At 43.5% G+C, this 25,807-nt stretch overlaps 1 protein-coding gene across 1 annotated transcript in view; it reads left to right on the plus strand.

Moving 5' to 3' along the window:
* Positions 1-25,807, plus strand: part of NFATC2 (nuclear factor of activated T cells 2) — a gene marked incomplete at its 5' end in the record, with an annotated part of 81,706 nt that overhangs the window by 46,781 nt on the left and 9,118 nt on the right. The window contains 3 exons of the mRNA XM_082065787.1: positions 4,398-4,453; positions 5,379-5,505; positions 7,120-7,815. Of these exons, the coding sequence (XP_081921913.1) occupies positions 4,398-4,453; positions 5,379-5,505; positions 7,120-7,815 (879 nt within the window). The remainder of the gene's footprint in view (positions 1-4,397; positions 4,454-5,378; positions 5,506-7,119; positions 7,816-25,807) is intronic.

Here is a 25,807-nt window from a genome sequence, read left to right on the forward strand (position 1 = left end):
TGGAACTGCTGCTGTTTTCAGAGGTGCGGATTGAATTCCCCATTGTGGAGGTAGAATCTGAGACACGCCACACACAGAGACCTGGCACCGAGCTCTGGTGCGATCCACACATGCCCTGGGACATCCTTGCAGGGCCCTGGCTGGCGTGGATCGCTGCTGGGACAGCCCCGCGCTGGCTGCGACTTGCAGAGCACCCGCTCTCTGCATCTGGGCGCTCTCAAAGTACTTCACCAAAAACAATGCTATTGCTCTTTTGCAGCTTTCTTACCCCTCTCCCGTTGAAGCAGGTTTAACTGTAAGCAGTTAACAGCTATCTGTACTTGTAGACTTGAGATTAAGTTATTAGTCAAGCTGGTTCTCGGTCATTTGTCCTGTTTGTGGCATGACAGAATTACAGGGTAATTAAGGCCAGAAGGGACCTCAGGAGGTCATTGAGCCCAGTGTCCTGCTCAAAGCAAAATGCATCTGCAGCATTTAAGCACCACCTGGGTCACAACAGTGGCACTGGAGAAAATGGCCAACTTTGGAGTACCCAAGTTGTGACACATGCTTTGCACTGAGGCCTGTGCTCTGCCATCATATCAGTATGACAATTTTTAGAGTATCTTTACAATAAAAATCCCATTTTTGCCCATGTTTTCCTTCAAAAATTCACTTTAATTTTCCCCTCAAAAATTTATCATTTGCACTCAGTTTGAAGATTATAAATGCATTGACAGTTTGGAAGTTTTCTCTGTTTAAAATTTCCTCAAATTGTCCTACAGACAAGCCTTAGACTTTTCAATTTATTCTTCCTGCTCTCTGTTAACTCTCTGAGCGTGATAAGCAAAAGATTTCTTTTCATTAGTGGCAAAAAGGACAGGTTAAAGTAGAGAGATTTCTGAATGTGGTTGTATTTTTTGTTTATTCATGTCCCCTTCCTTCTGCCAATAGGTCACTGTAATGTGTGTATCCAGAGGGGTTGAAAGAAAAGCCAATATTGATTGTCTCGAACTGAAGTTTGTACATTCGCAACTATAAAAGTGAAGCAGTGAGACAGATGGAGCCACGTCATGATATTTAAGCGTAAAGGTCAGGGAGTGAGCTGCAGAGTGGATATATTCAACAGGGCTTTGGTGCTTAAAGAACAGGGATTGCTGCTGATGACAGATTTGTTAAAAACCTGTTTAGCAGCCACGAGCATAATATATCCAAACAGAAGCATCTATCATCATTAGAACGATAACCCGAAATACATTTATTTCTTGATTGATTTGGCTTATTCTCGTTCTTACTCTTAATCCCCACAGACTTTGGACTCAGCCTAAATATAATTTGATTTTTACGGTTGGCTTCATTAGCTTTTAGTGCAATTTCAGTGGCTTGGTTACTAAATCAAATCCGCTGTGGTTGTGGTTGCATATGTTTCACAGGCCTCTTGAATAAAGCAGATGACATGGAGGCCCATTCCTCCTTTATTTTATGCATTTTGGACCAACAAATCCTTTTGATTTCTACCTCCTTTGTGAAGTTAGTGCTGCTGTATCTGTACAGACTGTTTGAATTTAGCAATACAGAAACAAAAATGAAAACATTCTGCATGGAGGAAAACCAACATCAAGTATTCCTGCTTGGCTGTCCGTGTTGTCAGGACAGCTCCATACTGCATTGCTTAGTCAGCTCCCGATGTGTGTCTCTATCAGAGCTCTTATTTTATAACATAATTTGGTGTTTCCTTTTCCCTCCTCTTTTCCTCAGAGAACTATAAAAATTTCTCTTTGGGGTTTGTTTTGGTTTTTTTTAGGGTTGGGGAGAGCTTCCTTAATGTACTATGGTGGTTTCTTTTCACAAAGATCACCTAGAAGAGGAATCCTCCCATTAAATATTTACTGCCTTGTCACCAGACAATGCATTTAGTATTTGCTGGTTTTCCCTTTCCCCAAGATGTTTACCATTTCAAGAACCATGAAGAGTTAGCTGCATTAATAGGGGTATAGATTTAACCTGCAGCAGTCCAGAGCAGTGGCCAAAACAAATGCTTATTGTTAAATAACGGAGTATTTTCCACTCCTTTGCACAGCGGTCCTTTGGGATGTGAGGGCTAAACAGCAAACCGGGCGAGAGCCTTGCCTGCTCTCGTTACACAGCTTGCTTAGGCCCATCACTGATCCGTGTGTTAGCGCAGAAAAGACAACTGAGTCACTGTGGAGGAACTCAAAACACTTAGAAAAAAAAAAATAGTGTTTTCTGTTTGCACCAGTGTATGTACCGTGGTGGTAGTGACGTGAGGTGTTTGGAGGCCTGGCTCGCTCGCTCTACTCCTCTCTCCCCCATGAGGCTCTTCCTCACAGATGGAGGAGCCAAACAATGGAGGGAGACAAATTTCCAGCTATTCCTCCATTGTTTCCACTTCTCTAGTGGGAAGGACAGAGGAGTGGGAGGTGGAGAGGCCCAGCCAGGGCTGTGTGCCCACTCCTGCCCCACCTGCCCAAGCCCCCGGCAGCCCACCTGTCTTGGGGGAGGAAGGGGTACAATGTTGAGGATGGACTCAGGGAAATTCCTGCTCTCCCTCCTGCATGTTTAGGGGCCAAAGCACAGCAGGGGTGTCTCAGGCGTAGGGTGCTGGGGGAGGTGATGTCCTGCCCAGTGTAAAATGGACTGAAAGGACTGGGGACTGGAGCAGACAGCATCCTCCAGGGGCCATGGGCCCAGCCATGGAGCAGCAGTCCCCATTGGGGAGAGGCCGCCCAGGGAGCTGCACACATCTGTCAGCTCATTGTCCACGCCGGGCCGAGAACAAAGAGGAAAACAACAGAAAAAAAGATGCAGAATGCATTTAAAAATACTCTTTCATTTCCCTTTTTGCCAGAAGCAGAAGTACTTAAATAACAGAGGACAAAAGCAGCTCTTGCAGAATTTCCAAGAATTGGGAAAAATAAAAAAACCCTGTGAAAAGGGCTGGTTTTAGGAGACTTGTAGCCCTGGGCGCGCAGTCTGGGCAACCCCCGCAGAAGCGCGCCCGGGAGCTGCCTCCCCCTCTCGAAAGCAAACACCAGCCTCGCGGCTGCAGTATTTCAAGTCACATCGGTTCGTTTGGATACATGTCCCCTATTCATTTTAAAATTGAACTTTCAGAAAGGTATGAGGTGTTTTTTGTTTTTTTTTTTGCCATTAGTATTTTCCTTCTGGAATTTGCTTGGCTAAAAGGCTCTCCAGAATAGAAAAATCGAAGGAGTAGAGATTAAATTCTAAAAAAACAAATAAAAATAAGTAAGGCACTGCTAAAAGATGTTTCTGGGAAGTGTGGACGACAGTAGATTTAAAGAATATTTGTAGCCAGATGAAGCACCCAGTGTCTGTGTACAAACATCCTAACTGTCCTGTTACTACTGCTGTACTCTTATAGCACAGGGGTTACTTTGGTATTCCATACAAGGGGATCAGATTTTATTTTCCTCTATAGATACGATTTTTTGTAACGCAATGGAGACAGGGTGCCTGGTTGTAATTAAGAGCAGAAAGACTCACAGTGGTTCAGAGGTAGAGGCTGTCGCACACACGATGAGGTGCTTTTAGACCAAGTATGGTGAATATTTGGTGCTTTGTCACAGCCCGCGGTGGTGGATCCACTGTCGGAGATGTTGGGCTTGTTCCTCAATCAGAAGAGATGTATCAATAGGTATCACATGCTGAGGTTTCATATTGCACTTATAAGAAGTGAGTATAAATAGTAAGAAGGCATCCATAACAGAAATCAAGCACCCTATGTAGCTGGTTTCCTGATATGGTATGAATCCATCCCTGTTGAACTACAGGAAAAATCTGTGATCCCATGAGAATTCAGAGCATCTTCTGGTTTCACTGTGCAGCGCCTCTGAAAATCAGCCCCGAGGCGGCTTGGTTTGCTTGCTTCCATCTTCACATACCCCATGCAAGATATGGATCTTTTGCTGGTCCTTCCTCCAGCTCTTTGCCCATTCCACCATTTACAACACTAGTGGGGAGCCGTGTGGTCTTAGCTTAAAATAGCGGGAAGTTTGCTGAGCTGCTGATCAAATGTGACCATTAATGAGTTATCTGACCTTCTGGTGCCCTCCATCAGTCAAGCTGGCTGAAATCGAGTGTGCTAAAAAGCAGATGTTGTACCTGTGCTAAATATTTCATTCCTCAGTTTGGCTAATTTCTACAAAAACATTTCCTTTTAATATGTATGTAAGCTTTTTCCTGGCAAGAGAAGTGTTCAATGATATTTTTAAATTAAATGCTGTTGCTTTTGGTTAGGACTGTGAAGGTGAAATGAATTTAAGTCCATTTTGAGAACTTTGCTAACTCAATGCCCTTAATTTGTTTCCTTTTTTAAGTCAAGCTTTATGATAAAAAGAAAATACAGAGAGGTTAATATTGTTATATCATTCTAGATGGGCAGCAGATCTGGGAAATGGAGGCAACAGTGGACAAAGATAAGAGCCAGCCTGTAAGTATGCAAAACATTGGATGTCCTCCCCTTGAGCTTCTCAGACAGCTAGTTGTATTCAAGGGGTAGTTTTCAAAGAGCATCTCAAAAGCAGAAAGAACAGCTGTCTTACTGCTGTGACGAACAAATGTCAAATGCTTCAGTAGCAAATGTGTTGCAAAAAGAAACTATTCATTTAGCAGTAACCCACAGTAAATTGAATAACTGCTGGATTTTGTGTTCTTGCAGAAGACTCTATTGTATTAGCCCAGTCCTGTGCAGGATGCTGGCTGTCCTGGCTTCCTTTCTCCTGCATGGAAGTCTTGGGTACTCTGTACTTTGCAGGACAGGATTTGCACTATAGTATTTAAAATGAACATTGATCTTTCAAGGGAATAAGCCTCTTTGTTCACTTTGCCTAATGGGACCACACTGTAGTTGTTCACTGCATTTAAGAGCGAGCACTTACATTGCCATGGGCCATGCCTGCCCTTGCAGAAGAGAACGGGACACTCACCCTTAATTTCAGTGGGAGCAAGATCTGGCTGTGTATGAGTAAAAAGCCTATAGAATAAGCAAGTTTATTCTAACAAAAAGAGGGAATTCTGCAGTACCTACTTGTTTATCAAGCACTATGTGCAGTGCTGCTGCATTTATCACCGTTCTGTGTGTTTATTTGTAGCTCAGACTTCTCTTTCCAAGTTCAGGATAACATCAAGTATAAGAGAGGATATAGTACATAGAAACCAGCTTCCTAGTACCAAAACTCTTCTAGTATTTCACTATCTGCCCTTTTTTTCCTTTCTTCTCCTTGTACCCTTTTTTATAGGATGGATAGGAAGATTTCTCTTCCTTTATGCCTGGATGCATCACAGAGGAGATGCATGGAAAAATCTCTGGGCAGCCTCAGTTACTAATTCTATATTGTCACCTTTTGTTGTTTCAGAGCATGCTTTTTGTAGAAATACCAGAGTACCGTAACAAGCACATTCGCACAGCTGTGAAGGTGAATTTCTATGTCATCAATGGGAAAAGAAAAAGAAGCCAACCCCAGCATTTTACCTACCACCCAGGTAATTCTCAAGGACAGAGCAAGTCGTTGCCTAGTTGTCATGAGCAAGATTTTATTTTCTGCTGTGTTGTTTTCTTGCCATTATTTGAGGATTTAAGTTTTACTAATTTAATTCAGCCGAGTGCAGCTAAGCACTCAACAACTGTTTGTTTTAAAGGATGCGTGTGATTCATGATCAGGAATTTCCATGAATTTAAGGGGACAGTTATCTTGGCAATGGGCTGATGGTGGCCCTTTCACTTGATGGAAGTTTGCCAACAGCCTCAGTGGGACCAGACTCAGTCTGTGACATGATGTGACCCTGTGAAAAACATGAGTATTGCCTTCCCCAGCTGACGTGTATGACAATAAGATAACACCAGATCTGGGAAAGCAACAGGGGCTTGGTATGGAGGAAGACAAGCAATATATATTCTTCAGAATGAGGCTGGTTGAGAGAAAAATGAATGCTTTTCTGATGTTCTTCCTCTTGGGAACTGGTGAGCCATGTCACAATAAATGCAATAGGATTACTAATGAGATTCCCAGAATTTCTCAGCTTTGGCTGGGAGAAAAATATTGTGAGAAAGTCTGAGTATTGTGTTTGTGGAAACCAGAAAGCATAAAATAACTACCAGATTTTATGCAAGCTTCAAAATGATGTCTTAATTTGACTGTTTTCTAAGGACAGGCAAACATTCATTCTGATTCTTATTTTGGTCTCCTCCAGCCTAAAGATCTCTGGTCCTCTCCCTGAATTTATGAACTGCATAGGGTATCACCAATGTGAAGGTTTTGTGTAGTTACTAAATTGTTCTGCTGTGGAATAGTATTGAGAAGTGCTACATTATCTCAGTACAATACCTAAAATAGACCACTTCAGAGAAGGAATTCTTACACTGCCAAAAAATAATCCTTTTACATGAACATTATATGGTTTCCATTGTATTCTATTTCTGCACTGAGTTTTGGGGAAGATTTGACAAAAAAAGCATTAGAAATGTGAAAATTTGTCTGTATAGAGGGCCGTCATTTCTCCACACCAAGATTCACACAAGTCTTACTAAATCATGCTCTTTTAAATGGTGGTGTCGGAAGGATCTTCAGCTCTCAGTACTGAGGAAGTTATACACAGCAAATGGATTAAAAAGAAAACTCAAAAATAGTTCAGCTGTGTCTTTGGTCACTAGTTAAATGTTTGACAGAAAAATGAGGAGTTGTATATGTCATAGGTTTTCTATTTATTCAGTCTTCCTTTGAGATGGGAGTAATACACGAAACACCCATCTGTGGCTTCTTGTTTTCCTTATGTTCCAGAATGGCCCTTAAATGTATTAAAATAGGAACTAACTTAAATAAATTAAAATAGAAGCTAAAGTGTTGAATATTTTGATTTTTAGAAATTTGTGGTTAGATAGATCATTAAAGATTTTCAAGAACACCCTAGTACAGAGTGCTTTCAAGGGAGACTTGGCCGTGGTTGCATATACGTGATTTATTTAACTCAGTGCCTGTGAGATATGAGCTTGCACATGCCCGTCTTGTAAATGGCTTAAATCTCTTATTGCATCAAGGAAAACCTCTCTGTTTCTTATCGGCTTGTTGCAAATAATGTCCTTTGCATGCTTTATTCTAGTACCATCAATCAAAACAGAGCCCATTGATGACTATGATCCAGCCTTAATCTGCAATGCAGTACACAGTGGTCTGGGAACAGTAACACAGCCTTACTATTCACAGCACACAATGGTCACCGAATCCCCTTCCTGTCTCGTGGCCACTATGGCTCCTTGCCAGCAGTTGCGCTCAGGCCTTTCTTCTCCCGATTCTCGATACCATCAGCAGAATCCGGCTGCTGTAATATACCAAAGAAGCAAGAGCCTTAGCCCGAGCCAACTGGGCTACCAGCAATCCAATCTGATGGCTACACCAGTTGCTATTTCAGATGCCCATAGGTCAGTGCTGGTGCACACTGGTTCTCCAGGCCAAACTTCAGCAGTGCTCCACCATTCTCCAGGCAACCAGCAGTCTTCTCCAGTGATTCACTATTCTCCAACCAACCAGCAGCTGAGGTGTGGAAGCCACCAAGAATTTCAGCACATCATGTGCTGTGAAAATTTTACATCCAATGTTGCAAGATCCAGCCAGCCCCAGGTCAGTCAAGCACAAAGGTTAAGTCCGAGTTCATATCCTACCGTGATCCAGCAGCAGACAGCCTCAGGCCAGCGAGCAGCAAAAAACGGACCACCAGTTAGCGACCAGAAAGAAGTGTTACCAGCTGGAGTCACTATTAAACAGGAACAGAACCTGGACCAAGCGTATCTGGATGATGGTAAGCACCGCTCTTCTCTTCTATGGGTCAGTTTGTTGGAGGGGAGGAAGAGCTTTAGAACTTATAAATCCCACCTGTTCCTTGGCATAAAATCAATGTGGCCTCCATTGTGTGGGTATTTGCTGTTTGCTTATGCTGCGTTTTGGTCTTTCATCAACTGCATTTTTGGTAGATGGCAATGCACTTTGGCAACCGAACAAAAAAAAGTAGTGTTCTGTAGAGACCCTCTGTCTTGCTTGGTGCCATGGAGTGAGCTGTCAGGTTCTAAGCTGTTGCCATTTTGTTTCAATTTGCCAAAGGTTAGTTTGGAAAACGGAGAATCTGAAACAAAATGCACTTTTTAATTTTTTTTTTTTTTTAATTATTCATATCAGGGCAACATCCACTTTGTAAAATGCTTTTGTACATTTTGTACCAAAAAAAAGCCCATTGAACAGTCTATCAAGGCCTGTAATGAATGGGGTAGCGCTGCTGGCAAAACTATTGCAGATGTTCTAGATGAACAGTAGGACATTGATAAGCAAAACAATGATGTTTCTTTGTTGTGAGCCCAACAGATTTAGCCTTTAGGAATGAATGTAAGTTAGAGTAAAGCTTTCTTTGAACATATCCTGCTTATTGTTAGGTAGGCAGCTATTGGCAATCTGGTTGATTGGTTCTTTTATTGAAGTATGTTCCTTGCAAGAGGAAATCAATGCAAAGTTAATAGTGCAGCTGGACGCTGCAATCGTGAAGGCCAGTAGCTAAACCGACATTGATTTCAGTGGGAGCAGAGTGAGGTTGCTGGGTATATTACTGCAAATATAGAATGTTCTTGTGCATGAAGTAGAGGCCTGATGCTCACATACATTCACTGCTGCTGTGGTCTCCCTCTAGGCAATTGCATGCATGGTTTGATCCTGTGAATGTGCACTGTTATGTGCTTCATGAGCACCTGGTAGTCTGGGATGTGTCCTGCAGTTACTCACCTAGAGTTGTGAAATAGTGCCTGCGAAAGTTTTATTTTCTTGGACTTAAGTACTGAGTGGTCTGTTGCTGTATCATATACAGTCTTCATTGCTGCGTTTGTGGGCAGAATTTGGATGGTTTTCTCCACTAGTCTGTGTTTGAAGTTTGGTTGATGTAGCATCGGTGCCATCACAGTAAACTCTGGGAAGTTTTTACTGGCCCTGCTGTTTTAAGAAGAATGTTGTATTGGATTTTGACAGTGAACTTGATTCAGGAGATTTGCTGGACCTGCAAGAAAATGGCTAAGTAAAATTCAGGGAATGGGACATGATAACAAAGCAAGGTAATCTTTCTGATAGTAAAATCGAATGCTGTGGTGTAAGGTAGTTTTAATATGAGAAGCTGAGAGATTATTCCATGTTTCTAAAAATACTTGGTACAAACCTTGTAGAAGTAATAAAAAAGAAAGAATATTGATGTTCAAGCTAGCAAACTTCAGAGTTGAGCCAAAGTCCACTTAAAAGGACTCCCCAAATGGACAGCAAAATTAATTTCACTGGGTTTTGAATCAGGCCAGTAACATCTAACTATAGCATAGCTCACAAGAGATGTGCTAAGAGGAGCCATTAGGCAGAACAGCATCAAGTTAATTCTGAAATTCCAGGGTTCTGCTTGGCTGACTGGATCATTCTGAATTGATTTCAACTAGAGATTAATTTATCAATTATGCCACCCAAGTCAGGCCAGGCAAGATTGGTCACATGAAGTCTCCTTACTGACCTCAGTGAGTTTATATTACTTAAAAGCATGACTTGGAGAATTGTGATTTACTTTAGGACTTTGCAAAACATTTCATTCTGAAATGTTCAGGACTTGAATTGAAAAGCCACTTTGTTTGCTGCTGGGGAAAAGTGACTCAGAACATAACAAAAGCCATGTTTTCCCTAACTAGAAAGTTTATTTTTGTGCTTTATAGTATTAAAAGAAAACAAACCCAAAGGATTATAGAGGCTTTACCCTCAAATCCCTTTTATCCAGAAAGCTATTCCAAGATACAGTGAGCCATTAGGTCTTGCTGTGATTATTCATGGATAGATGACGGTTGTCCAGCAGGGCTTGCCATGGGTGCCCAGCACTGCTGCTGATGCACAGGCTCTTAGGCAACCACTGTTTCAGTGCCTCTCACTTCCCTTCTGTCTTCTCCCCTTCCCCCATCTTCCTCCTCCCTCTTCTTTGTTCTTCTTTCTTCATATTTCTGCTGACAGTCCAGCTTTCATCCATTTCTACAGTTGCGATCTCCTCTTGTCAACTCTTGCCCTCTGCCTTCGTGGTTAATGCGCAGCCTTGGTTTTCTGGACTTTGCTTCTATTCTGAGCTTTGCCACGAACTTCTTGAGTGACCTGGGACAAGCCCCATTCCGTTGGTTCCTCATTCCTGAAGCTGTTGCCTCTCAGGGTGCGTATGATGTCCCAACCTTTGAGCTGTCCTACAAGTGACCAGAGAGCATCTCATAACTAACACAGTTGCAGTTTCACTTTGCCTCTTCCAGCTTCCTGCTGCCACTGCTGACAGGACCCTTCATTATTTTCTTATCTTCCTTGCTGTGCAAAAGAATTATTTGTCCTTCTTCTGGAGACCATGGTTTCTTCTTTGCTCAGAGCCTTCACAGCACATAAAACTGGGGACCTGCCATGTCTTTTCTTGGAAGGAGACATTTGCCCCCATTCTCATCTTGACAGTGCTACCTCAGAGCAAGAGGTGCCCAACCCAGCCGCTGCAGCCCCCTTACACCTTCCCAACTTTCCCCTCCCAGATAGAATAACAACACACATGGTTTCTGGAAGGAAAGCTCTAGCTATAAAGTCCTAGAGATTGGATTTGGAAATTCAGCCATTAGGGAGGCTGATGAAGATTAGACATCACCACATGTATGTATACCTTCATATACATACTCCTCCATATTTCTCTGTAAAAATATATATATTTATCTGTAACTTTTTGGTATAAAATAGTGTAAAGATGAATCTCCGGAGGAAGGGACTGTTCATGAAAAATTGGCAGAGAAACCTTTGTTACACATGTCTACCTCAAAGATTCATTGCTATTGGAAATACTTTGGGAGTGAAGATAAACTATGGTCAGGAGATCCTTCAGGATCTTCATTCAATAGCAAGAAAATCCAGCCCAAATGAAATTAAAATCCCTTCTTTCTTCCATGTTCAGGAAGAATCTTCCTTTTCTGAGCAGCTTTTTCTCTTTAGGCCAGCAGCTGTTAAGCACAAGCCTGAACAGGGTGTATCTCCAGGAAACCCCGGGTCTCCTGGGGACCTGAGAAGCAGAACTGTTGTGTCAGCCCTGAGCAAGCGGCAGCCAGGGACCGAGCTCTTTCCTGCCGGCTTTGGTCTCTTGCTGCTGTCCCCACAGCGCGCATCCCGCTCTGCATCCGCGCCTGTCCTGCCTGGTCCTTGGGGAGCCCAATGGAAGGAGAGGGTCGCTGCAGCCAGGAGGGGACGCAGGACACGGGGACCCCCCCTCACAGCCAGCATGGTCCTTAGGGCTTTGGCTTGGGTGCCAGCACGTTGTGAGCATCCTGCCCGCCCTCCCCAGCCCCTGCACGGCAGATGAGGAGAGGGTGGCACGAAGCCAGATCTGTCAGCTTGCTGCCAGCTGGGGATTTCCCTGTGCCGGGGGAACCTCAGCGCACGGTGAAGCTGTTTTAAGCCCTCGGTGCATCAGAGCAGCGGAGCCGCGGTAGCAGGGGTCCAGCTATCTCCCTGGCTGTAGAGAAGCTGCTTTTCTTTCTTAACACCGTATTGACTTCATCTGCAGAAGTCACAGAGGATGGTAGCTTTAGGAGTAAGTTTTAGTTTGGTTTGTAGTTGTTTTCTTCATGTGTCCACGCACGGAGTAAAATAGCAGTACGGGACAGGAGGGGAAATGTTCCTGTTTCCTGGAATTTTAGATAGGAGTGAGTTTGAATGTTGCAAATGGGCTGTGGTTCAGTTAAAGCAACAATTTGCATCAAAAAAAGCCACGCGCTGTTTTTAATTAGAACTCCTTTTCGTGGAAGGTGTGGTCATTTTTGTTCAGGCAGAGTTTGACTAAGGGTGAAGCATGTACGTTCTCTAAAACATTCTGCTCAGACGCTCTAGCAAATCTATGTATTCATCAGCCTCATTCTTGAAGCTCTGACTCACTGTATTCCAGGTTTTTGGTTCTCTGTTGGAACCTTACAGCATTCTGTGGGTACACTACATGCTTTATTTTTGGATCACTGCTATTGTGGTTTTGTGTCACATTAGCATCTAAGTGCCCCGTCAAATGCCAGAGTGTTGCTTTTCTAGAGGCAATACGAAAAGAGAACAAAAAGGTGGTTCTGCTCCCAAAAGTCTGTATTCCGTTGGCAGGAAGGTCTTTGGGTTGTGTCTGAGTTTGGCCTTTCAGCAAAGTATTTAACTTCCCTGTACCTCAGTTTACCATTATTAAAAAGAACAGTTAGGAATTTAAATCATTCATGTTACTAAAACTCACATGGATTCTCAGGAAAAAAAAGCTGCATACCCGAATAAGAACTAAGTATTGGTATTGTTATGGCAGGCTGGCATCTTGTGTTCTTCTTCACCTCTAGAAACAATTAGCTATTTGAAAATGGAGACAAATGCAGTCCCTTTTCAGGACAGCTCTTTCCCCAGCAGTCTGTCTCAGCAGCTGTCCTGCTGCCTAAAAACACGCAAAACAAAACAAAGCGAGAAAAAGAAAAACCCATACATCTAAAATCAGCAGCAGAGGAAGGAAGAAAATGAATCAAGTGATTAAAACCATAGTTCCACTGGCACCTCTTTGTTCTCCAGCTCAGGAATCTTTAATTGGTGCAGTAAGTGCCCACAGGCAAGTTGTGTTACAAAGCGTTTCCTGTTCAAAAGAACATGCAGAGTCCATTAGGAGACCACGGGCACGGCTGCCAAGAGCCGACACTGCAGGATGGGTATGTGGGCGCTCTCTCCGTGCCTCGGTGGGCAGGGTCCCGCCACCATCTGATGCACCAAGGCAATAAACCGCAATGCCAGCGATTTGCCGGTGGAAGGCATGCCACCGTTTGAAGGCTAGACTAGTGGACTGTTATCAGCAGAAAGCACTCAGTTTTTGGAAGGCATCAAGCGATTTTCAATTATAGTTTTGAAATACTGGCAAAGAGTTACTTAAAAAAAAGAACTTGTTCATGCAGTTGGGAATTGAAAGCTTCTAAACCACAATAAAGTCCTTTCCCAGACTTGCTGTCCATTTACTCCACGCTCATGACATTCCTTAGACGGTCTGAATCACAGACAGCAGACAGCTCTTATAAAGAAGACCATAGACACCCATCTGTTGGAAGACATCTGCCAAAATAGACCATGCATTTACTTTTATTCCTTCAATCCACTTTCAGTTTAAAGGGATAACAAGAATAACATTTTTCAGTCTGGTGACACTATTCATCCAGTGCAGAGAAATGGTAACGAATTAGAGTAATTCCACTGCAGAAAGGAGACAAGCTTTTCTCCAGCTCTTACAGATGGGTTAAGTGGGACTCGGAGCTTTTAAGTGACTGGTCCCAGCTGATGCAAGAAGTCCCTGGTAAAGCTGCACTAAAGGGAGGAATTGGCAGAGCTACTGTCTCCTTTTTCTGTCTTTCCACCAGACTCATTCCTTTCGCACTGTATGTACGAAAGAATATTACCTGCTTTCTAGAAGTGAACGATTGATTGCTGGCAAGTAATACGCTCCCTGTCAGCAAGAACCGATGTGTCTATTAGAAACACCCTGGTTTCTTAGGGCAGAGTCTGGAGACAGAGCAAAACTGTCGTGTGAGCAAGTACAGGATGTAAGGAAAATGAATCAGCGGTCTTCCTGCCAGCCAGGGGTGACACCGGGTGTTTAACGCAGAAATTCTTTCAGTTCAGTCAAAATCATAACTGTTTTGACAACAGTTTTAAAAAATGGGGGATTTGGAGATGAGAAGCAAGAAATGTGTGGATAGGAAATGTCTTATAACAAAACTGTGCAAAGCCGGAAAGGGAGTTAACTCCTTCTAGAGCTAAATTCACCGTTTTGCATTGAGCCAGAGAAGCACCCTCTGGGAAACCTTTAACAGGGCTTGCTTTACACTTGGGCAGCTCACCACGTAACTGTGCTGGTTAAGGTGGTTGGGGGTGGTTTTTTTATTATTTCTTTTTTATTTATTTTTTATTTTGCTAACACAGCTATTATGGTAAAAGGCCTCATATAGACACAGCTCTGCTGGTGTAAAAACACTGGAATCAGCACATCTTATGCCAAGTCAGGGAACCACCACCAGCTGCTTCACTGAAAGGCTTTTGTACGGGGATGCCGATGTGTGCAGTGGAAGGAGGGTTTCCGCCAGCAATGCCAGTGCTGTCGAGCTGGCTCAACTTGTAGAGGTAGCTACAGCCTAGGCAATAGAAGAGGTTTTTACGTGGGCAATAATTGCATGAGCTCAGCCTGCTTGCTTTGTATGTTGACCACCTCAGAGTGAATCCTAGTGTTAATAACTTCCAGCAAAGATGATGCAATGCGCTGGATTCATTTATTAGATGCTTTACTGAGCAGAGTTGTACCCTCCCTTACAGCTATATAAGGAACCTGTAGCTAGGCATGTATTTGCTATCCTGTTATTTCATCTCTAAAATTAGCACAATGTAATTGAATAAGTATAACCAGTGAACTGGCTTACATCTACATGGAAGCTCGAAGCTTTGGCTAATTCTTTGCAATTTCATTTTGAGTCTTGAAATATTTATAGTGATTTAAAAGTCCCTGTGCAGGTGACTGCAGCAAAATACGAGTGGTGTTTTCTTCTTAGTGATCTTTTCAAGTCCAATCCAAGAAAAACCAAAACATTGAAGATATGATCCTCAGTGTTTTGGTCTTTCAAAATCCAAGCAGACAAAAAAAATGACAGAACTTTAGGGGCAGGGGTTTGATTCCATGATGTTAAAACAAATCTCATGATTATTAGAGGTCTGACTCATGAACCCTGAATGCTTGGGTTTGGCATTGCTGCTCCTTGCAGTTTTGCTCCTTACGAATTGTATTAATGTTAAGAATGTGCAAAGGTGGGAGAAGGGTAGGGATCTTTTCTCCCCTTAAAGTGCAATATAACGCGGGGACGGATTCAGCTCCTCCCAAAAAGGCAGCCTGAGCCATTTTTGAACTGCACTTCTGAAGTCTTGCAAGCAGCTGCAAGAGCCCTGCTGCTTTGAAAAGTTTGGACAACATCTGCACATTTCTTTAACTATTGTGAAATAAAATGCCTGGCAAGAATAACCATCTTAAAGATATACAGTCTGTTTACAGTGCAAACTGAAAGCCAGTTATAAAGTCTTCTACTGTAGAAAAATGTCTAAATTCTTAGCATTATTCACGCAAGAACTTTTTCAGTTCAGGTCACGTCCTGCCAGGCAGCATGGATAGTTGATGGGGGGGACTTTTTGTCTATATAGGTCTTTTCTCTTTCAAGAATGAAGACCTATAGGTGATTAATTTGAAACCCATTTTTCTTCCACCTGCTTTTCATACTTTGTTTCTTATGAAAAGACAGTTATTGTTACTTATAAATCCCTAGCCATTTTTAGGTAAAAATTTGAGGATGAATCATCTGCATTTCCCATCAAAGTTAGTTTTTTTATGAGAGCTGTAAGCAGTGAGAGCTAATTATCTGCTCAGCAGAAGCTGCTATGGTTTACACTCCCTGGTCATTTCCTAGTGCTGCTTACTCACCAGTTCCAAGAGACTTCTGTGCTCTAATTTGGATGCAGTGTGTTTTTAGAGGAATTTTAAAAGCAGACTGGACAAATGTACGAGAAGACAATCATGCATTGGCTATGAGAGGTACTATATGACCTAATAGGTCAGTCCTGCTTCTCTGATTTGAAAAACAAGCAACACATCTGCAGTCATGCCAGCAGGAAAGTCAGAGATAGGGGAAGAAGAGCAAATACCTGAAGACCACGAAACCCCCCGAGCATATTAGCTCCTAATTTGAATTTTCAACCAGCTGCTGGCTTTCACACTCTTTCTCATTTTGTAACATAACATTCTCTAAATTTACCAAGAAAAAAACAGAGGAAGGTAAAAGCCAACTAAAATGCATAAACAATGCAGTTGCATCTGAATCATCACTCCAAGTCTTCATGCTTCAATTTTGCAAGCACAAAAATCTGGGCATACATCCAGCTGCGAATTTCACAGATGGATCCTCTCTCTAAAAGGGGTCTGCACAAAAACCCTAAACCCAAGTACTCCCAACTTTGCAGACATTCATATTCTCCAGTTTAGGTGTGTGTCTATAAGAAATACTGCACTCTGCTTGGCAATTAAAACTCTGATCTCTATATTCACGTGACTAATGGTCTGATAAAAATGACTTAGTCTTGAGTTGGATTTAAGCAGTGTTAGCTATAAAAGAGTTAAATCTTCAGGTACTGTTAACTAGAGTAAACCCAGGGAGGATCAAAGGGCTTCAACAGTGATGCCCAGGTGACTCAGCAGAGCAACACTCATTGACTTGGTGAGAAACCGTTCTGATATTCTCCATCTTCCCACAGGTTCTCCTACCTATGCCGCACAGTTCCCGTTTTAATCAAGCCATGTCCTTTTGTGGGTTTTTAATTTGGAAACTTTGCACTCCAAAACATAGGCTACGCACTGCCCTCCGCTGAACAAACACACTTTCTTTGGAGCGAAATGGTAGTTGAACTGGATTTAGTGAGAAAAGCCTTAGTGACTTCTGCCTGTGGGCACTGAAGCGAGCAGTTTGCATCTGAGGGAGAGTTTTTGCACGTGGATAATTGTCAGGTGTGGAAGTAAAGGTTGAAGCAGACTGTCCCAGCTGTGTGCGTTTGGGCACGCTTGGACCGGCAGTGCCATGGTCGCGTGCCAGACCTGTTTGTGCACCAGAGCAGCGTGCACTGTATGGCCAAAAAACCTTGAGGTTCTGCAGAAATAGCCAGATGGCACCACAGCAGCGATAGCGCAGTTTAGTCCTTTCTCGGTGCTTGTGTCTTGACTGGTTCTACCTTTGTGCAAGGACTCTGAATCTCTGATTTTAACATGCAAAGAAGAATCTGGGCCAGGGCGACAGCAGCAGTAAATTAGAGGAGTGTGAGTTTTGTAATCATTGCCTCTGATCATCTCTGCCAGGGGAGTCTAGTCAAAGATTCCCAAATTGTGGTGTGGTTTGGTTTGGTTTCTTAATGAAGAATGACTTCATCATCCGTGAATGAATCGAGTCAAATGTAGGACAAATAGTGAGACACATGAATGACTCTTATGACATTTGCAATGTCTCAATCGGTGCTGGTTTATTTAGGTGGTTTCTAAGTTCTTTGGAAAGTGTGAGAATGACTAAATGAAGGGGGAGCCACTTCAGAAGTATGGGAGTCAATGGTGAAAGTATTGTGACAGTTAAATCTCCCTGGGTTAAAGATCTGTCATTATGAGCAACACAGCGTTGGTTATTTTGTAAGAGCTCAGTTCCGGGAGACTCCACACCACAAGGCCAGAGGCAGCTGGATGATGTAGCAGACATCACATTCGCTTTATGGGCAAATACCTCCCAGTGCTCATGCTGGGTCTTCAGCAGCCACTTTGGCATTTTTGATTCTCAGCAGGAGGCAGCAGGACTGTTCTCTGAAAGTGTCCTGTGAAGGTCCAGGCTTTGAAAGGCACATACCCTCAGATCTCACCCACGGCAGTGCCAGGGGACACCTGGGGCACTGCCGTTCCTGTGCTTCCATTACCTTTCACGGGGCTGACAAAACCACTTAAAAATGAGGCCCAGCATTTCCATAGGTAAATTGTCACCACCTAGGAAGCTGTCCTTAGGACTCGGGGAAGTCCCCCAGTTCAAGTAATTGGATGTGGATTAACTATAATTTTGTACAAATTGATGTTTGCAAAGGCTGGAAATAGTCTTCAAACACTGGCCGTTCTAGGCATCGGGCAGGTCCAGTGACCAAACTGTCTTGGTTTAAACCAGAAATGAGGCAAATCAGAGGAGGACTTTTAGCAGCTGTATTATTTAATTACTTTGTGCTTTGTGAGTCTTTTTTCCTTAAAATTACATTTAATTTTCTCTTATCTGGTTTCTTCTTCACACCTATTAATTTGCTTTGAGTGAGGTGCTGTTTTCTTCCTTGGAAAGCATCCCAAACTACTGATTTCCAGCAGGCAAACCCTAGGCTGGGATTTTCAGCTAGGTAGGCTGGCTTACATGAGTGCCCTCCTCCTGACGTCATTCTGCAGCTTCTTGTCTTCAAATAACTTCTACTATGTTTTCAGATCTTTTTCCTTTTTAAAAAATGCCATTGATTTTAATACAATTTTTTCTTCAGTATAAATTTCACAGGCTATCACTAAAATAAAAAGCACACAAAACTATTATTATGTCTGCATTAGAAATTAATATCTGTGGACCTTTGTTTTATACTTGATCGCATTTTATAGCTCTTCCCATCTTTAAAACTAGTGCACGTTTTAGATCGAGATTAAGACTTTCCAAAAATTCAGGCTGTCCTGATACCAGTCTTGGTTTAGATGTAGCATTAAATGCTCCTCCAAATTTTTCTGTCATGCAGAAAAACATCTCTGCTTTTCAAAAAGTGCTGCTGAGTGCAAGAGTCTCTGCAGAAAGGCTGTAAGAAACCTCTCCCGTGTGTGACATTCCAGTGCAGCTGGACATGCTCAGGGAGCATGTCTCAGCCATGCAAATCTAGCCCTTAATTACAGTTAGACTGTAATATTTACTAGCATTTCAGCAGATTGTGGTCAATATAACAAGACATTCATTTCCTCCCGTGTACGCAGCGAGAGATGCACATGATTGATGGCTGGTTTATTACAGGAAGCCGGTGCTGCTGCACACAGGCACACTGAGCTGAGCCGAGCTCAGCTGAGCAGGATCAGAGCCTGAGGAACGAGAGGGATTAGCCAAGGGCAGCCTCTCCCCAGCCTCTGCAGCAAAGGTAACTTGCATCGTGCCACACGGACCAAAACTTCTTGAGGATTTTTCGGTTCAACATGTACGCAGCATTCAGCCGACAGATGCACTAGTTATCTGGGGAGTCCCTGTCTGTGGCACCTGGACAAAAATGCTTTGGCAGACAAATAAGCGAGGAAATTAATTTTCTTGTCTTTAGAAAACAGTGCGCGCCATCACGCCTGGATAGATCGAATTTGTTATGATAGCAAAACAAGTTCTATGGAAACCATTGTGAACCCTGGAGTGAAGCTGCCCAGGAGAGTTGGGGAAAGCCGCTTTTGTTTGTTGTGCTTGGCATCGTTTTGCTCTGGATGAAGATGCTTTAATTTTGTGGGGAGACCCAAGAGAGCATTCCTCCTTTTCCATACCAGAAAGCCTTCCAAGCTGGCATAAAAGTCCCCTCTTTCCAGCTGCTCCTTTCCAAACACACTGGGCCTCCTAAAGATAGTCTTTACAGTGGCTGGGGCTGGTGGAAAACATGAAGCCTGCATGGATTAGCACAGGAATTCATTTGGGCTGACGAATTGGGTTTCCCTCTATAAACAGCACTAGTGTTTTCATCTTCTGGACAGCACAGCAAACTTCACGTCCTCTTGCTCCTCGCCCCTCCTCTCCCGTGCTGTGAAACGCCCCCGTCCAGGCCAAGCCACGGCAAGACACACTGATGTTTGCTGGTGGGGGATGGAAAACAGCACATGTTCGGAGAGGTGTTTTCAACTATCTCCCTTCTCACACAGTTTTTTCCTAACCCTTTAAAGAGGTGGTAGGGTTATTTTGTGTTTTTTAGTTTATTTTTCTTTCCAGGTAAAAGGGAAATTAAAGTTATCCACTGGCTTAGTGACCTTACAAGCAGCCCACACTATATATTTTCTTCTCTTTGTTTAACTTCGGCTAAAATGTGCTCATCATTTGCAGAAGTTAGGGATTCTCTAGGGAGGATTTTGTCTACCCTTTTCCACCCAGAGCTTTAGGCACGCACAGACTGGGTCGCAGGAGCACAGCCCTTCACTGCATCACTGCACCACTGCACCACTGCCTCTGGGAACTGTCCTACCCCTGCCAGGGAACCACTGAATGCCTCTGCTGCAGCAAATATACTTTTGCATTGCTTATGCTTTCTTTTATAGCTTACTTGGTAAATAGAGTAATCACCCAGCATTGCTTCCATCATTGCTCGGGAGGAGAGAGATATGTAAAGACCAAATAGGTGATCAGGCTAAATTTAGTGGTGGTTTGCATTTACCTGACTATTTAGTAATGGATTATCTTGTCTGTGTCACTGAGTAACTGAGCATGGAATAAGAGTTGTGTGCATAAAAACTGGGGACTTGGGATTCGGCTGTCAAATGGAAGAAGTATGTATAACCTGCCCCGTTGCTGAATTGTAGTATCTTTATAGATAACAGATCATACTCATGACAATATGGAATTTACAAAAAACAAACTCTACAAAAAATCAGAACATGAAAGTGGATATCAATGCCATAGTGTTTTGGAAGTTTATAGTGTATCTATTATGCTGCAGTTCACCTTGTAAGTATTGCCATGTATTCAGAAGTCAGGGTCAGGATGCTGTTTGCTGCAACGGAAGTATTTTCTGTGCCACATCATTTGATGTAGAAACCTATTTGTGCATTTTCTGACCGCCACACTCTCATCTGGTGTGGTCGTGATGGAGTTAAGCATCGTTCCCCTTGGGGTGATGCAGAGGCTGCCCAAGGGGACCCCCAGGGTGCTCCCAGGAGCGGAGGTGCAGGCCAGGACACTGGCTTTCATGTGTAATTGCTTTGAACAGCCTCGCTGGCTGCCAAGGGGTGTGCAGCTGGAGCATCAGCTGCATTGAACCACATGAGGAAAACAAAACCCAGCAGAATTCCAAAATACTTAACAGCTGGATGCAGATGATGTTTCTGAATCAAGAAAAAAAAAAGCAAGCCCAAACCAGGCCAGCCACTCTTGTGTTGCTCTCTGGCCCCCTCCAATGCTGCCCCACCAGCGGCAGGGCCACGCTGAGTGCCTCGCACAAACAGGTGAAGAAGAAATGCAGCTGCGGGACGTTTCTGGGGGACCTAACATGGGTGATGAGAAGGGGCAGGGTGCCCGCTGGAGTTGGTCACCCCCTTGAACCATAGAAATTGCCTTTCTTCGCAGCCAAAAGGCTGCAGCCCTTTCTATCCTGATCATCCTTCGTCCCTCAGACGGGGTCAGCAGCGACCAAACCCTCTCTGGAGACTCTGCTGGCTGTCACTGTTAACTGTGGTCATTCCCAGCCCAGATATAAACTGCGCTATTGTTTTTAGTGTTGATTACAGTCATGTCAAGGAGGCTCCCAGGGAGGAAAGCCCCATTGTGTGACCTGTGCCACAGCCAGGGCAGAGCGCTCCCACCATGCTGGCTTCCGCTGAGAGCTTGGCCGTGATACGTAACTGATCTCTGCTTGACGGGCTTCTCCAAAGGCTGCTGGTCACTGTCAGCACAAAATGGGAGAGTTTTCAGTTCTGTGATGCTCCTTCTGCCCTCTCCCAGCACCCACTGTAGCATGAGCCTGCTCTCAAGTCACCCACGGCTTAACCACTCACTTAAACTTGATTGCATTTTAGCTCCTTGGTTGAAAAGGGTGAAGACCCACCTTCTTGGATAGTTTAACTTTTCCCACCAGTTTCTGTTGTAGGACATCCTCTCTTGGTGTTCCCCAACACTTATCCCATCTTGTCGGTCAGGGAAACATTGGGTACAGGAGGCCAGATTCTGAGAGGTGCTAGAGTGGCTAGATGTCTAATCCATAGTGATTTAGCTGAGAGTTAGCTACTGAAATACCTTTAAAAATCTGGCCTTGCAGAAGATATCTGGTGGTTTCTTATGGATTAATTATGCTGTGGGTGTTAGCTGGGGCGTTTTGTTCGTGTTGGCAGTCGCTCTCCTTCCAAGACTGCTCAGAAGGGGCTATGGTGATCCTGGCCTTCAACTTTGCTACTTCTGTGTCTTCCAGCTGTCCGTGGCTGGTTCCCCAACAGCAGGACAAACAGTATTCCCATTCAGTCCACGTTCCTCGCCGAGGGGACAGCCTGCCAATTGCTTCTGAATGTGTTCTGTAGTCAGATGAGATAATATCAAACGTAAGCAAGTTTTATCTTTATTTTAGGCAAGAGGGTGTTTTATCATGATGTGGTTCCAAAGCCTTCGTTGTTTGATTGGAATTCACCCAGGAAGTGTAGAAATGGGTGGTTAAATGCAAACTAATAGGTTCAATATGAGTTACAAATGTGGAGCTCGTGAGCTGGCTGTGCAAACTCGCGTATGAAGGAGAATGTTGTCGTGCAGCTGATGAGAACTTGGGAGTGATGAGGATGGTCTTGCTAGGTACTTGCAGGATCTTGTAGCATGCCTGGAGATGCTGCAATGAGCTTGGTGTTTTGCATCCTGCCTGGGTTGCATGGGGATACACGCAGCGCTCAGACCTCACAGCTGGAAAATTCGGGATGGCTCATCATTCAGTCCTGGGAAGGTTTCCCTGGGGCAGTCTCTTTGGGTGGTTGTTCCTGTGTCTTGATCTGGAATTGGGATGGGAGGTCTGCAAATAATTGAGGGCTAATTTCTGAACAAATGTAGGTTATTGCTATTGTGGTGAGGTTGGGAATTGCCCAACCTCAATAGCACTGGCTGAACTTCAGCTAAAATAGTCACCTCAACAGCTATTGCACATTGAGGAGCTCAGTTCTATTTCTGGTAATTTCTACCTCCTCTCCTCTGCTCCTCTCCTCCTTTTATTATTTTTTTTTCTTGAGCAAAAGTTTTCTTGTTGGTGCCATTGACTCAAATAGAAAGTTTGAAGTCTTTGGATGATGCATACACCTTTTTCTTATTCTCTCAAACGATTTACTGTCAGACATTCTGGTCTTCTTGAGGTGAGATGCCAAGTCAGTTACAGTATCTGCACCCTGTAGTCTTTTGCACTCCTTTTTTCTAGTTACAGGTGTCTCTTATAATTAGCTCTCTCTTTCGGTTCATAATGATCTCTGATTCATACCTATACTCCATAGAATTATGTAGTATTTTTATTATTACATTATCTTACGTTAGAAACCCATGTGCAGATGAGAACTTCGTTGTGGCAGATGCTGTGTTGACTCCAAAGGAAAAACAAAAGCAGCTCCTGCCTCAAAGAACTTACAGTCAAAGTGCAAAATAAAAGCAAACAGATGGATGTGGGCAGACACGCAGTATCTTGTATGTGGCACCTCCTCGACATTGTTATATGTGAATTATAACACTCTGTCAATAACCACTCAAATATTTAATGGTCTGGATTATTTCCAGCTAACTTGGGACTCGTAGCTTAGGTTCGGTGCTCAGCTGTCCTGGGCTCCCATTGCCGAGAGCCGCCGACCGCTCTAGGGTGGCGGTCCCTTTCTGTCGCCTGCAGAGGCAGGTCCTGATAGCAGGGCTCCTAAAACAGCGCTCGCCATTCAGTGCCATTCAGAGCAGGGAAGAATCTGGCCCAAACATTCGTTTGCTGAGGGATGTGGAGTCATGATAGAAAAATAATCTGTGCGCAAAAGTGATTTCATGTGTTCCCATGCTCAGTGTTTTTCATTAGGAACAGTGTGCCTACTGCCCATAATCCTCTTTAAAATAAGGCACATAAGAAACATATGCCTTCTTTGCGCTGGCTGTTCCGAAGTTGTTTGTGAAAGCAGAGTAATTGCAAGCAGAAGGTTATTTGCATGCCTGTTCTGGAGGAGAGCTTGGTTTGTCTGGCGATTGTTCCTAGGCCACTTGTGCATCTTCCCTGTTACCTCGGGACAGTGATTTTCTGCTGGCTGTTTTCCCCTGAGAACCGGGCTCGAAATGCAGTTCAGACATGTTGGGAGGGAAACCTGGTTTGCTGGAGAGGCCCAAGTTCTGCAAGCATCCACAAGCCCTTCAGCAGGGCCGCTCACAAAGTCGAGACACAGCAGAAGATAAGATGCCAGAGAATTAGAGCCAGTAAATAGTTTTGTGGATTAATAGACATAAGCGCTCGTGCGCAAGGGAAGAAAATAGATTACATTATTGACTGTTCATCCCCTGCAAAGCTGCCTAAAGGGAAGGGTAATATGGTTTGTTTCCCCTCATTAAATATTTGTTAAATGGTTTGTTTCCCCTGAATTAAATATTTGTTCTTGTAGTTCCTTTGTGACAGAAATAAAAAAGCAGCAGCATCGCCTATTCTTGTTACTTTCAGCTAATCCTGAACATGCTGTAACTGTTCTTCGGTTCCTACCCCCCCAATTATTTCCTGTAAAAAATTACTTTCTCCTATCCATTCTCTTTGCTCTCTTTGTTTTTGAAGCACTTCGCTCAATGACTCATATCGCCTCTTAGTAAATAGGTTAAGTCTCGGAGAGTGATGAAACTGCAAACTGACCTGTGAATAAATAGTGCTATCGTTTGTGTGCTTTTCCTGCCAGCAGTTACTATTTTAGAGGCATTGTGGTATTTATTACCAATTTCATTAGCTTTTAAACCGTGAGGTGCAAGCTACCGTAGGAAAAAATCATCACCAACCTCCTTTGATTTGGCTGGTTTTGATCTAAAAGAAATGGCACTGCTTATCTCAGCAGTGATGTAGCAAATTCATAAGGTTGAAACCACATACACAAAAATAGATCCGAGCACAGTTCACCCTTATGCTTTGCAGCAGTAGGTGCTGCAGAGTTAGATCAAGAGTTAGGAGGGACAAAATGAAGATTCTTGCCTTGTGTTTCTTAAGCTTCGATCCATCAGCCTAATGCTTCTGTACTGGTTTAGCCAACTAATGTGGTGTAAGAAAATGAACTCCATCCACTGCTGGTACAAGTTTTTGTATATTTATTTATTATGTGTGTATTCTACTTGGAATATTCTGTTTGGTCTCATTGCATGTTAACTAAAACTAAATACAAACTTCGTCTTTTCTCAGTAACTCGGTAACTATCAACTCGAGAGAGCCAACTGCATGACTCAAACACGTGTCCCTTCCCTCACAGTTTCAGCCAAAATTATCTGGCATCAGAGTACTGCAGAATGAAAGTCATATCTAAATATATGTGAGCAGAAAGAAAGTCAGTTAAAAAAAGACTTTGTTATGGAAAGCTACTACAAACCAAATCCACGGTGGCCTGGAGTTCCTCATCACACCCAGGCTGATCTAGTTTTCCACTTTGAAGGTACGCTTCCCAAAGTGCCTGCTGACACTCGTGGAACTGCACAGAGCTGTCACATCTTTGTGCCTTACGTGTAGTGACTAAACAGACTTACAGCATTTATGTAGTAAATAAATAGGATACTTATCGTCCTCTTAGCAAATTTAATAATACGCCCCCGTTTGATGGGGTGCCTCTTCCCATTTTACTAATGAAGTGAATAAGATGCAATTCCTCTAAATTAAGGTTGTTTTACACCGAGGGGACTGACCCTGCAGATGAGCCCCAAGGGGTTCCCACAGTGAGACGCTGGAGCCCAGGAGGGACAGGGCACGACATTGTGCCTGAAGGGGCGATTTCCAGGTTGGCAGCTGATGCAGATCCTTCCTCCAGTCACCGTGTAGGCAGGGTTTGCACCTATCTTAGAATCTGCCGATAAAAATTGATGACTAAATATTGAAATCCATCCAGCAAACGGGAAATCACACTCTGTAGCAAAAATTGCTCTTTGTCTTGCTGCTCCAGTCAACAAGCAGGGATGAAAAAGCTTGTGCATGTGTGTCCCGCAAATATCACATAATCCCACTTTCCTGGTTCATGGAAAAGGTACCTAGAAAACACATTGGTTTTGAATAGATTCAAATGGAACCTGCTTAGCTTAGAATTCCTCCAGTCATCTCACTTTAGGGTGACATTTGGCACCTGTTTCTCAAGGAGGATGTGTCATTTGTAAGCAACATAATTCTCCCATATATTGTGTGCATTTCAGGTTTCAGTCCTCTTGCTACGGGGTCTCAGTAAACTGGTCTTCCAGGGAATTAAACAACCACTTAACACC

Source organism: Streptopelia decaocto (assembly GCF_964273445.1).
Source record: "Streptopelia decaocto genome assembly, chromosome: 14".
Lineage (NCBI taxonomy): Eukaryota > Metazoa > Chordata > Aves > Columbiformes > Columbidae > Streptopelia > Streptopelia decaocto.